The sequence below is a fragment of the Schistocerca piceifrons genome, chromosome X (genome assembly GCF_021461385.2).
Source record: "Schistocerca piceifrons isolate TAMUIC-IGC-003096 chromosome X, iqSchPice1.1, whole genome shotgun sequence".
In the NCBI taxonomy this organism is placed as follows: domain Eukaryota; kingdom Metazoa; phylum Arthropoda; class Insecta; order Orthoptera; family Acrididae; genus Schistocerca; species Schistocerca piceifrons.
The window spans coordinates 138,196,934-138,212,699 of NC_060149.1; the positions used below are offsets into that span (position 1 = coordinate 138,196,934).

At 35.8% G+C, this 15,766-nt stretch overlaps 1 protein-coding gene across 1 annotated transcript in view; it reads left to right on the plus strand.

Moving 5' to 3' along the window:
- The window catches only part of LOC124722881 (protein zyg-11 homolog B-like), a 233,030-nt gene that overhangs the window by 196,045 nt on the left and 21,219 nt on the right, over positions 1-15,766 (plus strand). Inside the window, exons 10-11 of the mRNA XM_047248018.1 lie at positions 3,179-3,328; positions 10,324-10,510. Of these exons, the coding sequence (XP_047103974.1) occupies positions 3,179-3,328; positions 10,324-10,510 (337 nt within the window). The remainder of the gene's footprint in view (positions 1-3,178; positions 3,329-10,323; positions 10,511-15,766) is intronic.

Genomic DNA, 15,766 nt, shown 5'->3' on the forward strand with positions numbered 1-15,766 from the left:
TGGTTTGAATTAGGATGTTCAAACTGCATGGTTGGCCTCGGGGCATGATGGGAATTAGTATGCACACATATGGTTTGGTTTAGCAACAAAGCGTACTTTCATTTGGATGGGTTCATCAGTAAACAAAATTGGCACATTTGGGGGACTGAGAATCTGCATTTTGCGATCGAAAAGTCTCTTCACCCTCAAAGGGCGACTATGTGGTGTGCAGTGTCCAGTCACGAAATAATCGGTGTGATATTCCTTGATGGCATGGTGACTACCGAACAGTACGTTAAGGTTTTGGAAGATTATTTTACCCTCATTATCCAAAGTGACCCTGATTTCGACATGATGTGGTTCACGCAAGACGGAGCTCGACCCCATCGAAGCAGGAGAGTGTTTGTTATTCTGGAGGACCACTTTCAGGACCGCATGCTGGCTCTAGGGTACCCAGAAGACACTGACATTGGCCTCGATTGGCTGCCATATTCTCTGGATCTGAACACAAGTGACTCCTTTTTGTGGGTCTATATTAATGTTAAGGTGTATGGCAATAACTCCAAAACCATTTCTGAGCTGAAAACAGCCATTCAGGGGGTCATCGACAGCATCAATGTTCTGACACTTCAGCGGGTCATGCAGAATTTTGCTATTCATTTGCGCTACATCACCACCAATGTTGGTGAGCATATCAGACACGTCATAACCTGAATCCGGATATCTGTAGTGACATTTACATGTTGAATAAGCTGTGTGCATTCCATTGTTTGTAACTAATTAAGATTTATTTTTTCGTATAGTTCAATAATTGTCAATAATTGGTGCAAAGGAAGTAAAGACATTAGCTGCCAGTGGGCATTGATTTATATTAGTGGGGCATGTTGAAAATCTGTGCCAGACCAGGATTTAAACCCAGGTCTCCTGCTTGCTACCCAGATACACTGACTGCCATGCCATCTGGACACAGTGGTCATGTCAACTGCACGGACTGCCTTAGCTTGCCTTCTGACAGACCCAAATTCTCAACTTAAACAACACACTACTGATGTAGTGCCCCTGCTGATTAGCCTCATTACTCATAGCTGCTCACCGATTCCCATAAGAGTTCGAGCTCGGTGTGGTTGGTTGGCTGATTTGGGGGAGGGGACCAAACACTGAGGTCATCAGTCCCAAACCTTCGGATTAGGGATGGATGGTGAAGGAAATCAGCCATACCCTTGCAAGGGAACCATCGCAGCATTTGACTGAAGTGATTTAGGGAAATCACGGAAAACCTAAATCACGATGGCCGGACGCAGGTTTCAACAGAAATCCTCCCGAATGGGGGTCCAGTGTGCTAACCACTACATCACCTCGCTCAATGAGCTTGGTGTGCATCTGTACTGAAGGGATCACTGGCCATCATTGCCATAGTTATACACACCTCAACAAAAGTTTGGAATATTACAGAGTTTACTACAATGGCTTCCTTATAGTATGCCCATTGAAGTTTGTACAATACCTTATTAACAAAATAAATGCAATTCCTTCTGCAAACAAGAACAGTTTCGGTTAGTTACAAAAAAACTGTTACAAAACAAAGCAGGCTCTCTCCTAACTGTAGGCCTTGAAAACAAAAACAATTAAAACCTTTATCTCATGATTATAATTATCAGTCTTCGGTAGTGAGTACGTCCTCCTCGCACATGGATGAGTTCTTCCACTCTGCACATCTTGCACTGGATGAGACCATCAAGTTTATGTTTAGTATGAAGTCACACTTCTCAATAGCAGCTTCAGTGAGGTTCTGAAGATTGTCATGTGGATTCGCATGCCGTGCAATAACCATGTTCAACAGGTCCATTGCATGCCCAGTTGCATTCCTGTCTGTGGACTGTGCTGACCAATGCATTCAGTTAATGTTTCATCTTTGAATATACTGAGACACTGCTAGGGTACAGTGCGGTCTTGCATAGTCATTGACTTGGATGAAGTTGTCACCAACTTCATGTCTGTAGGGCCTTACAATCGTTTGTAGGTCCTCTTAGAGGTATTGGGGACCAGTCATATTGCCGTAGATGGAAATTAGAGGGGTCTGCGACCCAGAACATTACACTTCCATGTGCAAACAGGTGGACTTCCTGAACATATTGACATTCCTGGTGCTTTTGAGCACTTCTCCAAATCCTAACATATCCAATGTCCTGTCACAAACCAGTCCTTATCTTGTCGGCAAACATGACATTGCTCTATTCTCCAGTGGTCCAATGTTGATGTGCAAAAGCCCAGGACATTACTCCATTCTGCAGTGGACCAATGTTGATGAGCAAGAGACCAGTCCTTTATTGCTTTGATTCTGTTGGTTCAGTGTAAAACTTCTCATTGGTCCTCTGAAATGAAAGCCATCCTGATGCAATATTCTGTGCACTGTTTAGTCTGAGATACAAATCCCTGTTGCCAGGAGAAGTCATTTCCAACATTTTTGACAGTTGATGTTGGGCACCTTCAAGCTAACAGTTGGAGGAAACGATCTTGCATTGTTGTTGTCATATGAGGACGACCACTGTGAGGTCTACCATTTACATTTCCCATCTCACTATACTTTCCTCCACTCTGAGTGACATGTAACCAATCGGCAACAACTTGCTGTGTATGACCTGCTGAAAGTAAAGGCACTACCTTGACTCTATCAAAATGTTGTATGCCTCTGTTTGGAATGTTACTAAAGTGCTCAGCCCAAAATGGACTGCTCGCAGTGTGCAGCTGTGGCAGTGGTAATTTTACATGACTGGGAAACAGCTGCAAAGCCTGCCAGTAGTAAACACTGTCCATTATATGGGCTCTAACTGGATAATGCATGAAGTGCCTAGGTCAATGAGACTTCTAGTATCGTAGACTACATTTTACGACAGTATTCCAAACTTTTCTTGAGCAGTGTATATGTGGTTTCTGTTGTTTCGGACATAGTGGTGCTGTATTAAAATATTTTATAAATATGCCATGTTACTGTATTACGTGTAAAGAAAGTGTGCATGTGTGATGTCTTTCCACATCCCAGATATTTCTCTCCGTTTGATTCCTGGAATGTGATTGATCTATTGTTATGTAATGTGGTAACAGTTAAAGTGTGTAACTAAATACCTAGGTGATAATTTTATTAAATTGTTTTCCACATCAATGATAAATCCTCCCTCTCTTACCAGCCCCTTTTTTACAGCTGCTAAAATATCTACAGATGAAACATCTCTGCTAGGAGCTCATCCAAAGTACATGCAGAAACTTCTAGATATAGTACGTTCCAAGGTGGCAACAAGAAGTGCAGATATTACAATAAAGTTCACTTTAAGTGCACTTTGGAATCTCACAGGTAACAATAATAAATCCTATTATTTATATTTTTGGTAGTCTGATTAAAATTTCAGTGTTATGGACTAACTCTACATACAGGATCCTGTATAATCAAGAAATATTGGGATTGCTTAACTGAAGTTTTTTCCAAATTATGTAAATATAATGTTGATTTCTTTTCCATTGTTTGAAATAATTCTAAGATATTTCTATGTTTTTCTGGAACATTGTGAATATAAATCAGGTGACACATTTCAGTATTTTGCATGTAAAGTATGAGGAGGTGAGAGGAGAGACTAAAAAGTACCAATAACTAGAATGATTTTTCTACAGGCAGAGGAGCAATAAAGACTGATTCTTCTGCTATGTACTGCACATTGTTTTGCATCAGTTGACCAATCAACAATCCGTTTGAGAGTGAAAGTTGGTGAGAGTGGTAATTTTCATAAACCCTTCTTCACATACTCATCAGGATGTCTGTTTATTGTGATCTCTGTATCAGAATGCAATCCACAAATAGGAATAAATTGTAAAGCATTGGACTACTCCTGATGTTGCAGTAACAAGGGAAAAAAATAATTTACTCTAGTGGGAATTTCTGTATTTGCTCTGATTGTACCAACGCTGCAAACTCTCTGGAAAACAAACACAGAAATAAAAAGAGGTCTGGATAATTCAGGACACCATCAAAATCTAAACATTTAATGTGAGGTGCTCTAATTCTTGCTGGGAAAAGCTAACTGAAGATAAATTGCTGCTGTCTGTCATACTATTCCATACGTGAAAGAAAAAGAACTCAAGTCTCAAACATTGATGTGGAATTGAGTGTTTAAATTATGGATGAAGTATGAGCATCATTAAATCATTGTTAAAACATGATATTTCACGTGGCTCATTTGAAATGGCATTTCATTTAAATGATAATTTACATTTTTATACGCTCTTCACAGCTCACTAAATTACTGGGACATAATTTTGCTCTACCTTTATATATCTGGTCAGAGTAATTTCATCACCATTATAGCATCAGAAAGGAAAGGAGAGGTGGCATTATATAGCTTCTGACCATCAGTCTGATGGGAAAAAAACAACCTGACACTTTATATAGACTTTTGAAACCATTGAGATCATTAATGAAAGAAATAAGCATGAAGGAGAGATTTGACAGGATACCAAAGAACATCGTGCATTCTTTCCATAAATAGAAAAAAAGGAAGAAAACAATTTTCATTAACAAAATATGTAAAAAAAAAATTCAGTGAATTATGTAAATTAACTAAAACCTTCAAAACATATGGATGGGTGGTAGAAGACGGGAAAGAATAATGTGACACTTCAATTTATATCAGGCTGCTGGCAGTTGGAAATGATGGTTACTGTAACTTTAATGTAGGTGATGCTGAGGAAAGTGGAAGAAGTAAAAATCTAGATGAGGAAGAACTTGACATAATGGAAGAAGAAATTCAGAGAGTTATAATGCATGTGGTGTAGTCCTTATCAATTGAGGCAGGCTAGGAAAAAATCTTACCTTCATAGTCTTGGATGTTATTGAATTTAGCATATGTTAAAATGAAGGACTAAGCAAGGAACCTTTTTTTTTCCAAAAAAAATTTCTGCTCTGAGATACAGCCCACCAAAGACGACTGACACTGCACGTACCATTTTGAAGATGTGAATTTTGGAAAAAATTTTAAAATGCTGTATCTCTGGAGCAATTCTAGATATTTTGTTGGGTTTTTTTTATTTGAAAGATAATTGCTTGTGATTACAAAGAAATCCTCCATTTGGACTTATCTGTCGAAGTTCTTTAACTATAGTGTTCTGAACTTTTTTTGTAATTTATGGAATTTTTTTTTTTAAAAAATGCCAATTCATAAAATTTTGATTTTTTTATCTGTTGATTAGTTCCATAAACTTCTACATTCCCTGAAAAGGAGAGCTTCCACTTTTTGGTTGAACAGGTCTTATAAACAATTGAAATTTTTGCCATACATAAAACGTGTTTATTACCAAATTATAGGCTCATAAAAATCAAAACCTAGCCTTATTTAATATAATTTTTGTTTTGAAAGATGAGTAAGAGACTCATTTTTCAAGCATTTTAAATAGTTCCAAGGACTTAAAGGTTTCAAATTATACAACTTCTGTGCACTCTATTTTATACTGATATTAGCCAGTCAATGAACTAAAAATGTGTTCCACTGCTTCAGTATGTATCTTCCTTTGATATAGAGTGATGCCTTCCTGTTGAACCAATAGGAAGTGGAGCACTTACAGTCTTCAAACCATTGTGAACAGTAGGTGAGCACTGATGGCGTTGTTGCTGTCCTTCAGCTGGAAACCTATATCCAGCAGCTGGTCCATGTGGTAGCATGAAGTTCACTACAATTTTGTTTAACTCATAACTGGTGTCTATAATCTCTGCAATCCACCAGTCACAGTCATATATACACACACACCACAAACATCCCCTTCTCAGGTTGCGAATCTGAACATTATCCTGCTGTTTCTGAGGTGTTGGCCAAAAAAATGAAATTTCTTCTTTCTTGCCATTTAAAGTGCATACAATATGAGATCGCCCATCACTTTGAGTCCAAAAAATTGTATTCTGAATTTCTTTCACTGGAGTAGTTTGTTTGGACTATTCTTCTTTTTTCTGCTAGCAGAATTCTTCGATTTCCTCTTTGGACAAAAGAATGAGGGCTGTGGATGTGTAAGATTTCACGACTCTTCTAAAATCCTCAGCATTATGAATCCCAACTGTATTTGGTCTGGAAAGATTGTTTTGTAGCATGGTACTTCAGCAGGCCTCCTACACCATCACAAGGCCCCTTACCATGACCAGTAGCACTGTATACCCAGTCAGTTGGCACAAGCGACTTACTCAATTCAAACAGCTGGTAACAATTTTTAAAATGACTAGGAGCACCATAAGAAATAATGATGATCTTCTCTGCCCCTGTTTGCAGTTGAAGAATTTTGTGTATTGCTAGCAAAGCATGTGTTGAGTCATGTCCTGTGTCATCATTTATAATTGCAACACTTGTGGTCTTTGTTTTGAAAATATGTCACTCCTGTAAAACTTGAAACATGGTCATTACTCTAATGATACCCTTATACTTGTTGTGGGAGAATTACAGACCGGTTCTCAGCAAAATCACAGTGAAGCACTAAACATAGTTCTTCAGCCTGTACACACCCTTTCACTTCTGCAATGTGTTGTTGTTGTTGTTGTTGTTGCAATTTCTACATATGCTGATGTGTTACTGCTTTCATTGACTGTTTACCAAGTTCATCAATGAAACTGTCAAAGGCAACAGTTTTCTTAATTAGTGTATTTTCCTCCCATATCGTACATGTATTTTCTGCAGTTCTTTGCTACACCTTCCAGGCCAAGTGTTTGTAAAGACGGTCCTCCCATTCCAGGACAGTTACCACATTCTTGAAACAAACAGGTCTCTCGCTTTACGTCACAGACTACTAATGACTTCACATGCCCAACCAAGGTGTCATATGTCACATGCTCCAGTAAGTTCTTCAAAGTTAACACACAAATTTCAAAATTCGCACAGTACGCACGTAAACAGACATCTTTAAGTGGGTGTGGAACTACCCACTTAGGTTGTAGTGCATAAAATTTTGATCTTCCAATATGTGAAGTTGTATAATTGCTCATATAAGTTGCAAAATTTCTTTAATACTGCGAGTTATGTACCTCTCCACTTTCACAGCTTTTTGACCTTCAGCTGTTATAGTGTGTGTTTTTTTTTTTTTTTTGTAGGCCCTCTGGCATGAGCAGCCCCATTTATCTTCCAAATAAAATGACTGCACTACTTGGACTTGAGCTGCTTCTACAGGATGATATTCCAAAGCCTCCTTTTACAGACCTCACATTTCTTGATTTGTCTACCATGTACTTTGATAATGATGGAATGTGTTTCAAAATTGTTTTCTTTGGAAATGTCTCTGGAATAATAGTTAAAACTTGCACATTTTCACTGAAGGATGCAGACTATTCAACAGCTGAATTGATATTTATGAAAAATTCCTGGCAAGAGCTACAAGAGTGCTTTGGTTCATTTTCATCTGAAGATGGAATTTCTACTTTGAAGAGTGTGGTCAGCTTTGCTGTAGTGTATTCATCCATAGATTTAGTAATTTCCCTGTGCTTTCTTGTCGCATAGAGCTTATGACTCGACTTCACTGACCACGGTTTCTTAACAGGACTGACACCTACCTCTGTAGTTGTTTGATTCAGGGTATTTAATTCTTCCTCTATTGATGCAAAATCTGCATCATCTGCACCATGGGAGACTTCACCTTGTTCAGATACTATCATTGTTGTTATTCTGTCAAAACATTTAGAACACATAAAGTCGTCACTGGAAACATCTTCACTTTGAAACAGAGCCTTAAAATGAGAACGCTTATTCCCCCAACCTGAACAGTCTTATATATCACTCTTTTGTGGATAAGCAGTGCCCCAGTTAGAAGACATTTCAAACAGTCCTTTTCACAAAACACACTGCAACTTTGTCAACTGGCAAATTCCTCACGAAAACACAGAACTCACTGTATGGTCTCAGGTTTCTTAGAAGCCTCTGCAGTAAACAAATTAGCAATGAACAACTACAATACAGAAATCTGCAATGAAAAACCATGACAAAGAAATTGGCATGAAACTACAACAAAGTGTAAGAAAACAAAGTATAAGAAATATCTGCAACAATGAGAGTGAAAACAAAGACAATAGAAATAAACATTGTAAGTAAGAAACAACTTCAGTGAAGACATACATTACCCTTGAAAGTTAAAGAAAAATGATTTTTAAAAATAAAACCTGCCCAACTTAAAAGTGGAAACTCTTCTTTACAGAGAATATAGTGCTACATGGTACTAATCAACGGGAAAAAATCTGACTTTTCTGAATTGACATTTAAAAAAAAAATCAAAAGGCAATAGTAAAATAACTTTGACAGATATGCCCAAATGGAGGATACCATTGTAATCATAAAGCAATTATCGTTCAAATGAAAAAAAAAAAAAAAAAAAAAAAAAACTCTAACAAAATATATAGACCTGTTACAGAGATAAAGCATTTTAAATTTTTTTTTCAAAATTCACATCTTCAAAGTGGTGTTCGCAGTGTTATCTTTGGAGGTCTGTATCTCGGGGCAAGAATTTTTTTGGAGAAAACAAAAAAACACATGTTTCTTACTTACTCCTTAATTTTAACATATGCTAAATTCAATAACATCTGAGACTATGAAGGTAACCCCCTTGCCTGAAGTGATACAGATTATGCCATGTAAGAAATCATGAAATACATGATACAATAACCCACTGCTGCAGTGCTCAAAGAAACAGGACTGTTAGGTGTTGGAATCATCCATGGAATCTGTAATATCCTATAAACCAAAGTATGTGGATTAAAGATTGTATCAGGTCAACAATCATCACCTTTGGTTTAAAAAAAAAAAATGCAAATTTAACACTACGTTAAAATTATAGAACTTTCTCACTTATTTCACATCTCAGCAACATCTTTTTAAATATTCTACATAAGTGCCTAAGATACTATATAGATAACAAATTGCCAAAAGGAAAAGCAGAGTTTGTAAAGAATAAAGGTACTCATGAATAGATCATTAACATTAAGTAATTAATATACAAATGTAGAAAATTCAACTCTCTATTAGTGTTATCCATTTTATATTATAAGAAGACATTTGACTGTGTTAAGGGGATGCTAATGTGGAATATTGTGAGCAGCATGGACTATTTATGCAGACCCTAATGCAGTAGCTAGACAGGAAAATATATAATCTGAACACTTGTTACTTCTAAAGGAGCTATACAATGATGTATTCTGTCACCACCTTTATTCAACAGGCAAGGACAGTACATTATCAGTAGAAGTCTTTGATAGCTTGAATGGAGATGTAAGAATTGGAGGATTCTGAATTGACAACCTCAGATTTGCTGACAGCACACTTTGTGCAACTTCTGAAATAGAAATGCATTAACTGTTTAAACATGTGAAGCATAGAAGCAAGAATTTTTTTCTACCATTATGCAAAGATAATAACAATAATATATCGTGATGAATCTCTGCCACAAATGGACACTTGAGCTGGATATAAAATAATAGAGCATGTCATCCTCTGTAGGAATTGTAGCTGCAGTAAGGAAATAAAAAGAAGAATAACACTTGTAAGAGAACCAACATCATAGGAGTGATATAGAAACACCACATCATAAGGAGACATACAAAGTTAACACTGTTAAGAATACTAATATTTTCAATGTCTTTATATAACGTGGAAATGTGGATCATCTAAGAACCAAATCATATTTTTTAATAAAAGGATGCATTTGATATTTTAGCATTTAAGAGATCTTTACAAATATTGTGGACAGAAAGAAAAATTAATATCTCAATTGTGAAAGAATTATTATGGGTATAAATGAGGCTGTCCACAATATTTTAGCATATAAACCACAAATTTCTTGAACTCATAATCAGGATGCAAGGAGAAATGTTATAGAAAAAAGAAAGACATCTTGGAAGGTATTTAGACCAAAGTTAGAAGATAACCATGTGAACACTAGGAAAAATGGTTCAAGAGGTGAAATATCAATACAGTTGGAGAAAAATTTGTCATAAAATTTCATGGTGATTCACCAGCTTTCCACATTAAAAAGATATAGAATTAGGCTGTAAGATAGTATCAGTACACATCATTGCATATAGATCCATAGGAACCTACACAGAATGCAGAATGTTGGACTTAATTTGTGTTCTTTGCAATCATATGCATTCTACAGTTTCAAACTGTATGAATCAGATGAAAACAACTGCATGCAATAACCCTTATGACCTCGGAAGGACTCCCATATTCTCCCCGACATGTGATTATGAATATGAGATTTCACTGCAATTTTTTTTAGACTTTGCTTTAATTAAACTTTTCTTACATATTTTCTGGTTAGATTTATTGCTTTTGCTTCCAGATGAGTCTCCGAAAACGTGTACTGTTTTTCTTGAAGAAGGAGGCATGGAATTATTTTTGAAGGTTTTGGAAACATTTGAAGATGAAAGTGCAGTAGAAACAAAAGTTCTTGGATTAATTAATAATATTGCTGAAGTTACTGAACTCAGAAGTAGCCTAATGGTACCTGAGTTCATGAGCATGCTGAGGTGAGATATGTACAAGTGCCTATTGGCTCTATTAATTGTAGTATAAAATAATTTCAGAGTACAGCCATAGAATCAGTAGCTTTTCAGGAATAGACTATAATAAGTCCAAAGCCCTTACACACTTTTTAACAGATTCATCATCAATGTTATTGGCACTATTTCACACCATCACGCCTTAGGAGATTATTACAGCTACCTGCAATAAAACCAAACCATCATCACCAAATTGTGGATCTGAAAAAACAGAAGTTACTTCAGATTGATCCCTACCCTCTTAGCTTATTATGTCAATCCTGCTTTGTCACAACTGTGTGAACTTGATTCATTTGTTTTCTTCAAACACCTTTCTATTAAATGGAACCTTGTTTTTTGACATCGTTTCTGTCCATCATTCAAGCCAAATCATTTACTTCATTTTCATTCTAATGTTTCAGCCATAGCATTTTATATTCTTTTGGTTTCCCTCCATATGCACAAATAGAATCACAGTTATTTTTAATGAAAGTTACTTCTCAAAAACCTCTAAACGGTAGTGTGTCTCAACCGGAGGCTCTATCGATTCTGTGATCATCTTGGATGGGGTTCTCTGATAAATGCTTGCCCTCAATGCACAGTGAGCAAAATCAGATTGTGTGCAAAATAAAGACACTGTGAATTTGAAGTTTTTAACAGTAAATTGCCAAAGCATTTGCAACAAATTCCTTCAATTCACTGCCCTCCAGGAAAGCTGTCACACTCAAATTATTTTCACAACTGAGAGTTGTATGAAACTCAAAAGTAGAAAGCTCCAAAATATTTAATGATATATATATATATATATATATATATATATATATATATATATATATATATATATATATATATATATATATATATATATATATATATATATATATATATATATATATAAAAAAAAAGTGAAAACTTAGATTTCATAGAAGAGGGAGTTTTCATTTCAGTCGACAAGAACATTTTTCTATGTAAGTCAATATTGTGGCTGACTGCGAAGTTATCTGGATGAAAATAAACAGCCTAGGTGAATCTCAGTTAATCATTGGATGTTTTCACTGGCCACCCATTTCCACTGTAACAATTGTAGAATAATTCAAAGAAAGTCTGTGCACAGTAGTGCAGAAATACCCCTACCATACAATATTAGTTGGAGACAACTTTAAACTACCAAGTATAGAATGTTGTGTCAATGCATTCATTGCAGGTGTTACGGACAAACAGTGTTATGTGTTATGTTATGTGGTTTATTCATCTCATTACATACAATTTTCAAATCATTTGATTTGATGTACAGGAGACATGTCAAGGTTTACAAAAGAAACTTTTTTTCACTTTTTTAAGAGAATTACAAAAGTTTACATTATATTTTACATTTCTAAGTTACAGCTACACATGTACATAAAATAATAAATGTATTACAATCCCTGTGTTCAGATTGTGAAGCTGTCCTCAATGAATTCATCGACAGAATAATAACACTTTTCCACCAGGAGAGTAAAGAGCAATCTTTTCAGTGAACCAATCTCCATTTTAAATATATTACTGCCTTTTATTTTATTGAAAATTTTTAACCCCATATACTCTGGCGTTTGGGCATAAAGTTTTAAACGATGTGTTGGAAGTTTGAAGTTATCTCTGTGGCGAGTGCTGTAGTTGTGGTCAAAACGGAAATTGTCTAGTGTATGTTGATTTCTATATAGGAACACCACCATCTCATATATGTAAAGTGAGGGGATAGATAGTACTTTTAAATTTTTTAACAGTGGTCGACAGGATTCCCGTTTTTTTGCAACACACATGTTTCTAATTACTTTCTTTTGTAATACTAGGAGCCTAGTGACATTTGCTGAATTTCCCCAGAAGATTATGCCATAACGAATAACTGACTCAAAGTAGCAGTGATAAACTATCTTTCTGGTATCTATGTTTGTGGCACCTGACAAAATACACATTGCAAATGCTAAGTTGTTCAGTTGATTTGCTAAGTAATCTATGTGTACCTTCCAATTTAAATTTTTGTCAAGATTTAGGCCTAAGAACTTCACGTGGTTTGCTTCTGTGATATCCTGATCATTGCAAGTTATCTTTATTTCACTCCTTTCTACTGATTTAGCTTCAAATTGCATCATTTTGGTTTTAGTTACATTTAGTTTTAGTCCATTTTGATAGAACCAAGATTCAAGTTTTTCTAAAGTGTTTTTGGCTTTTTCTGGAATATTTTCAGATACCTCACTTTCAATTAGAACTGATGTATCATCAGCAAATAAGACTGAATGAACATCAATAGCAAGTGGTAGGTCATTTACGTAAAAAAGAAACAGATAGGGACCCAATATCGAACCTTGTGGGACTCCTTGGGGAACTGTTTTCCAGTCTGATGAATAATTGGTTCCATTTGAAGTTAAAATTACTCTTTGTTTCCTACCTGACAGGTAAAAGCTAAACCATTTTAAAGCAGTGTCTCTGATTCCATACATCTGTAATTTGTGGAGGAGTAATGCATGGTTCACTGAATCAAAAGCTTTAGTCAGATCACAGAATATACCTGTGACCTTTCTACCTTTATCTAACGTGGAGCATATTTTTTGGATAAACTCATTTATAGCGTTCGCAGTGCTTTTACCCTGTTGGAATCCGAACTGGTTTTTAAAAATTATATCATTTACAGTAAGAAAGTTATTAATTTGTTTTGCTGCAATCTTTTCAAACACTTTAGAGAAGACCGGCAAGAGAGAGATAGGGCGGTAATTCCCCATATCTTCTGTCGATCCTTTCTTGAATAGAGGTTTGATCTCACCATATTTCAATACCTCTGGAAAGCATCCCTGTTCATAAGATTGATTTATAATAGTTGACAGTGGTTGGGAAATAATATCATACACATACTTGATTACAGATGTTGTTATTTCATCCCACCCATGTGAGGTTTTGTTTTTTAGAGACAATATTTCCTTTTCCACATCCCTTTGGGTTATTTTTTCAAATTGTTTAAAAGATGTGTTCTGGCTGTTTTCCAAATTTGTGATGCCCTGATAGAATGTCATATCCACATCCGATCTTACTACGTTTAGGAAGAATTCATTGAAACAACTTGACATCTGATCAGGGTTTACTATAATTTCATTTTCATGTCTAATTTTCAAAATCTCATGAATTTTTACTTTGGCTCCTAGTTCAGACTGAACAACTGACCACACTGCTTTTGTCTTATTTCTGTGTTCTCATATGAATTTATTATTTGCCATTTTTTTAGCTGCCGCTACAACTTTCCTAAATACAGCTTTATACTGTTTGACATAAATGACAAAATCTGGATTTCTGTTTGATTTTAACTCATTGTGGAGCTCTCTCTTTCTGGCACTAGAGATCTTTATTCCTGTTGTAATCCATTTGAGTTTACCATTAACCTTCTTTTGCTTATATCTACGAGGAAATGATTCATTAAATACCTCTAAGAAACAATTTAAGAATTTGCCATAGTTAACCGAGCTTGAACTATTGTAGTCTACAGGCCAGCTTATTATACTTAATTTACTGCGGAATAAATCCATTTTACTTTTACTGAGATCCCTTTTTATACACACTTCTGGAGACTTTAGGTTATTTGCTTTTGGGAGCTCAATAAACAGAGCTGAGTGATCTGAAATACCCAAGTCTAAGCAGTATTTGTGCTTATTTCCACTGTCAAATATGTAGTTAGTAATAATATTATCAATGCAGGTCACTGATCTGCTGTTTTCCCTAGTGCCTTCAGAAAAATTTAGCTTGAAACCAGATTTCTGAATGAAGTCACGAAATTTTGTGGAATCATTGCTTTCAACTAAGACATTTAAGTTGAAGTCTGCTGCTATAACAACATTTTTCTTACTTTCTTTCTGGAGTTTTTCCAGGAGGCATTCGAATTTGGTTAAAAACACTTTTGTTACCGCACATCCAGGAATTCTGTAGATTGCTATAACCAATGTATTCAGATCACTCAGCTCTACAGAGCAACTTTCAAACACGCTCTCTTCATTTAAATAATTAAAACTATCTCTTACTGTATAACTTATGGAAGAATTGACAAGAATGCAGGAGCCTCCACGAGATTTGCTTATTCTACAAAAGCTAGCAGCTACCTTAAAATTATTAATACTATTTAGTACTTTTATACTATCTTCTGTTAACCAGTGTTCATTTAGGCAGATTATTTTAATATTTACGGATTCTGAAAGCAGAATTTTTAGTTCGTCGATTTTTGAGAATTTACGATTTGGTAGTTCTGCCCCTAAGCCATTTATATTCAAGTGCATCAATAGATCATTTTTTCTTTTAGTTATTTCGCGTGCATCCTTTGTTTGGTACCTAAACTTTTTATTTTCAGTTTGAATTTTTTCTTTGTCACCCCTATCACAATGAATTAGTTTCCCTTGCTCCTTAGGACTTTACACACGTCTATGAACATTTTACTAAGGTTCACAGAGCCTAATCTATTCAAGTGCAGGCCGTCTTTTCCCAGACACTTGCAGTTTAAGAATTTGTTTGGGTCAATGAATACTGCACCGAGTCTGTTGCACTGTTCCCTAATGCCGGTATTTATTCTGTTGATGTAAGTATCACTTACCGATCTTCGATGAATGATTCCACTAATTACCAGCCTGGCTGTTGGGTATACAGTTTTCGCCGATCTAATCAGATTCCGCGTTTCATTCACGATTTCTTCCTCACTGTTACTGCGGATGGAGTTTGTGCCCACGTGGATTAAGACACCTCTGTAATCGTTGGTACTTAAAGTTTTGTTACCAGTTTCGCCCGTGTTTCTTTTCGTGGACAATACATTCTTAAAGTGTTTGTTGAGCTGATGCGATCGGATTCCAGGTCGAACATCGACCTTGCAGTCCGGCACAATAACATTTTTTAATATAGAATCACCTATTAACAGAAAATCGTTTTTGTCATCTTCTTTGTTCGTTGCACTTTTACGTTTGCCCTTCTTATTATAGGAAACTGTTTTCCATTTATACTTATCACTTGTTTCACTGACAGAGTTCTCTGTTGTATTATTTGCCGTATTACACAAATGCGGATGTTTGCCACTTTGTTCAGTAATGGGTTGATTTCTACACACGCAGGATTTTCTTTCAATAACCAGTTCAGAGTTTTCTTGTTTCAATGCTAAAATTTCCGCCTTCAGCGCTTCAATGTCACTTTGAAGCAATTTAATAATTTCTTCTTTTGAGTTCACGGTACTTACGAGTTCGGCCG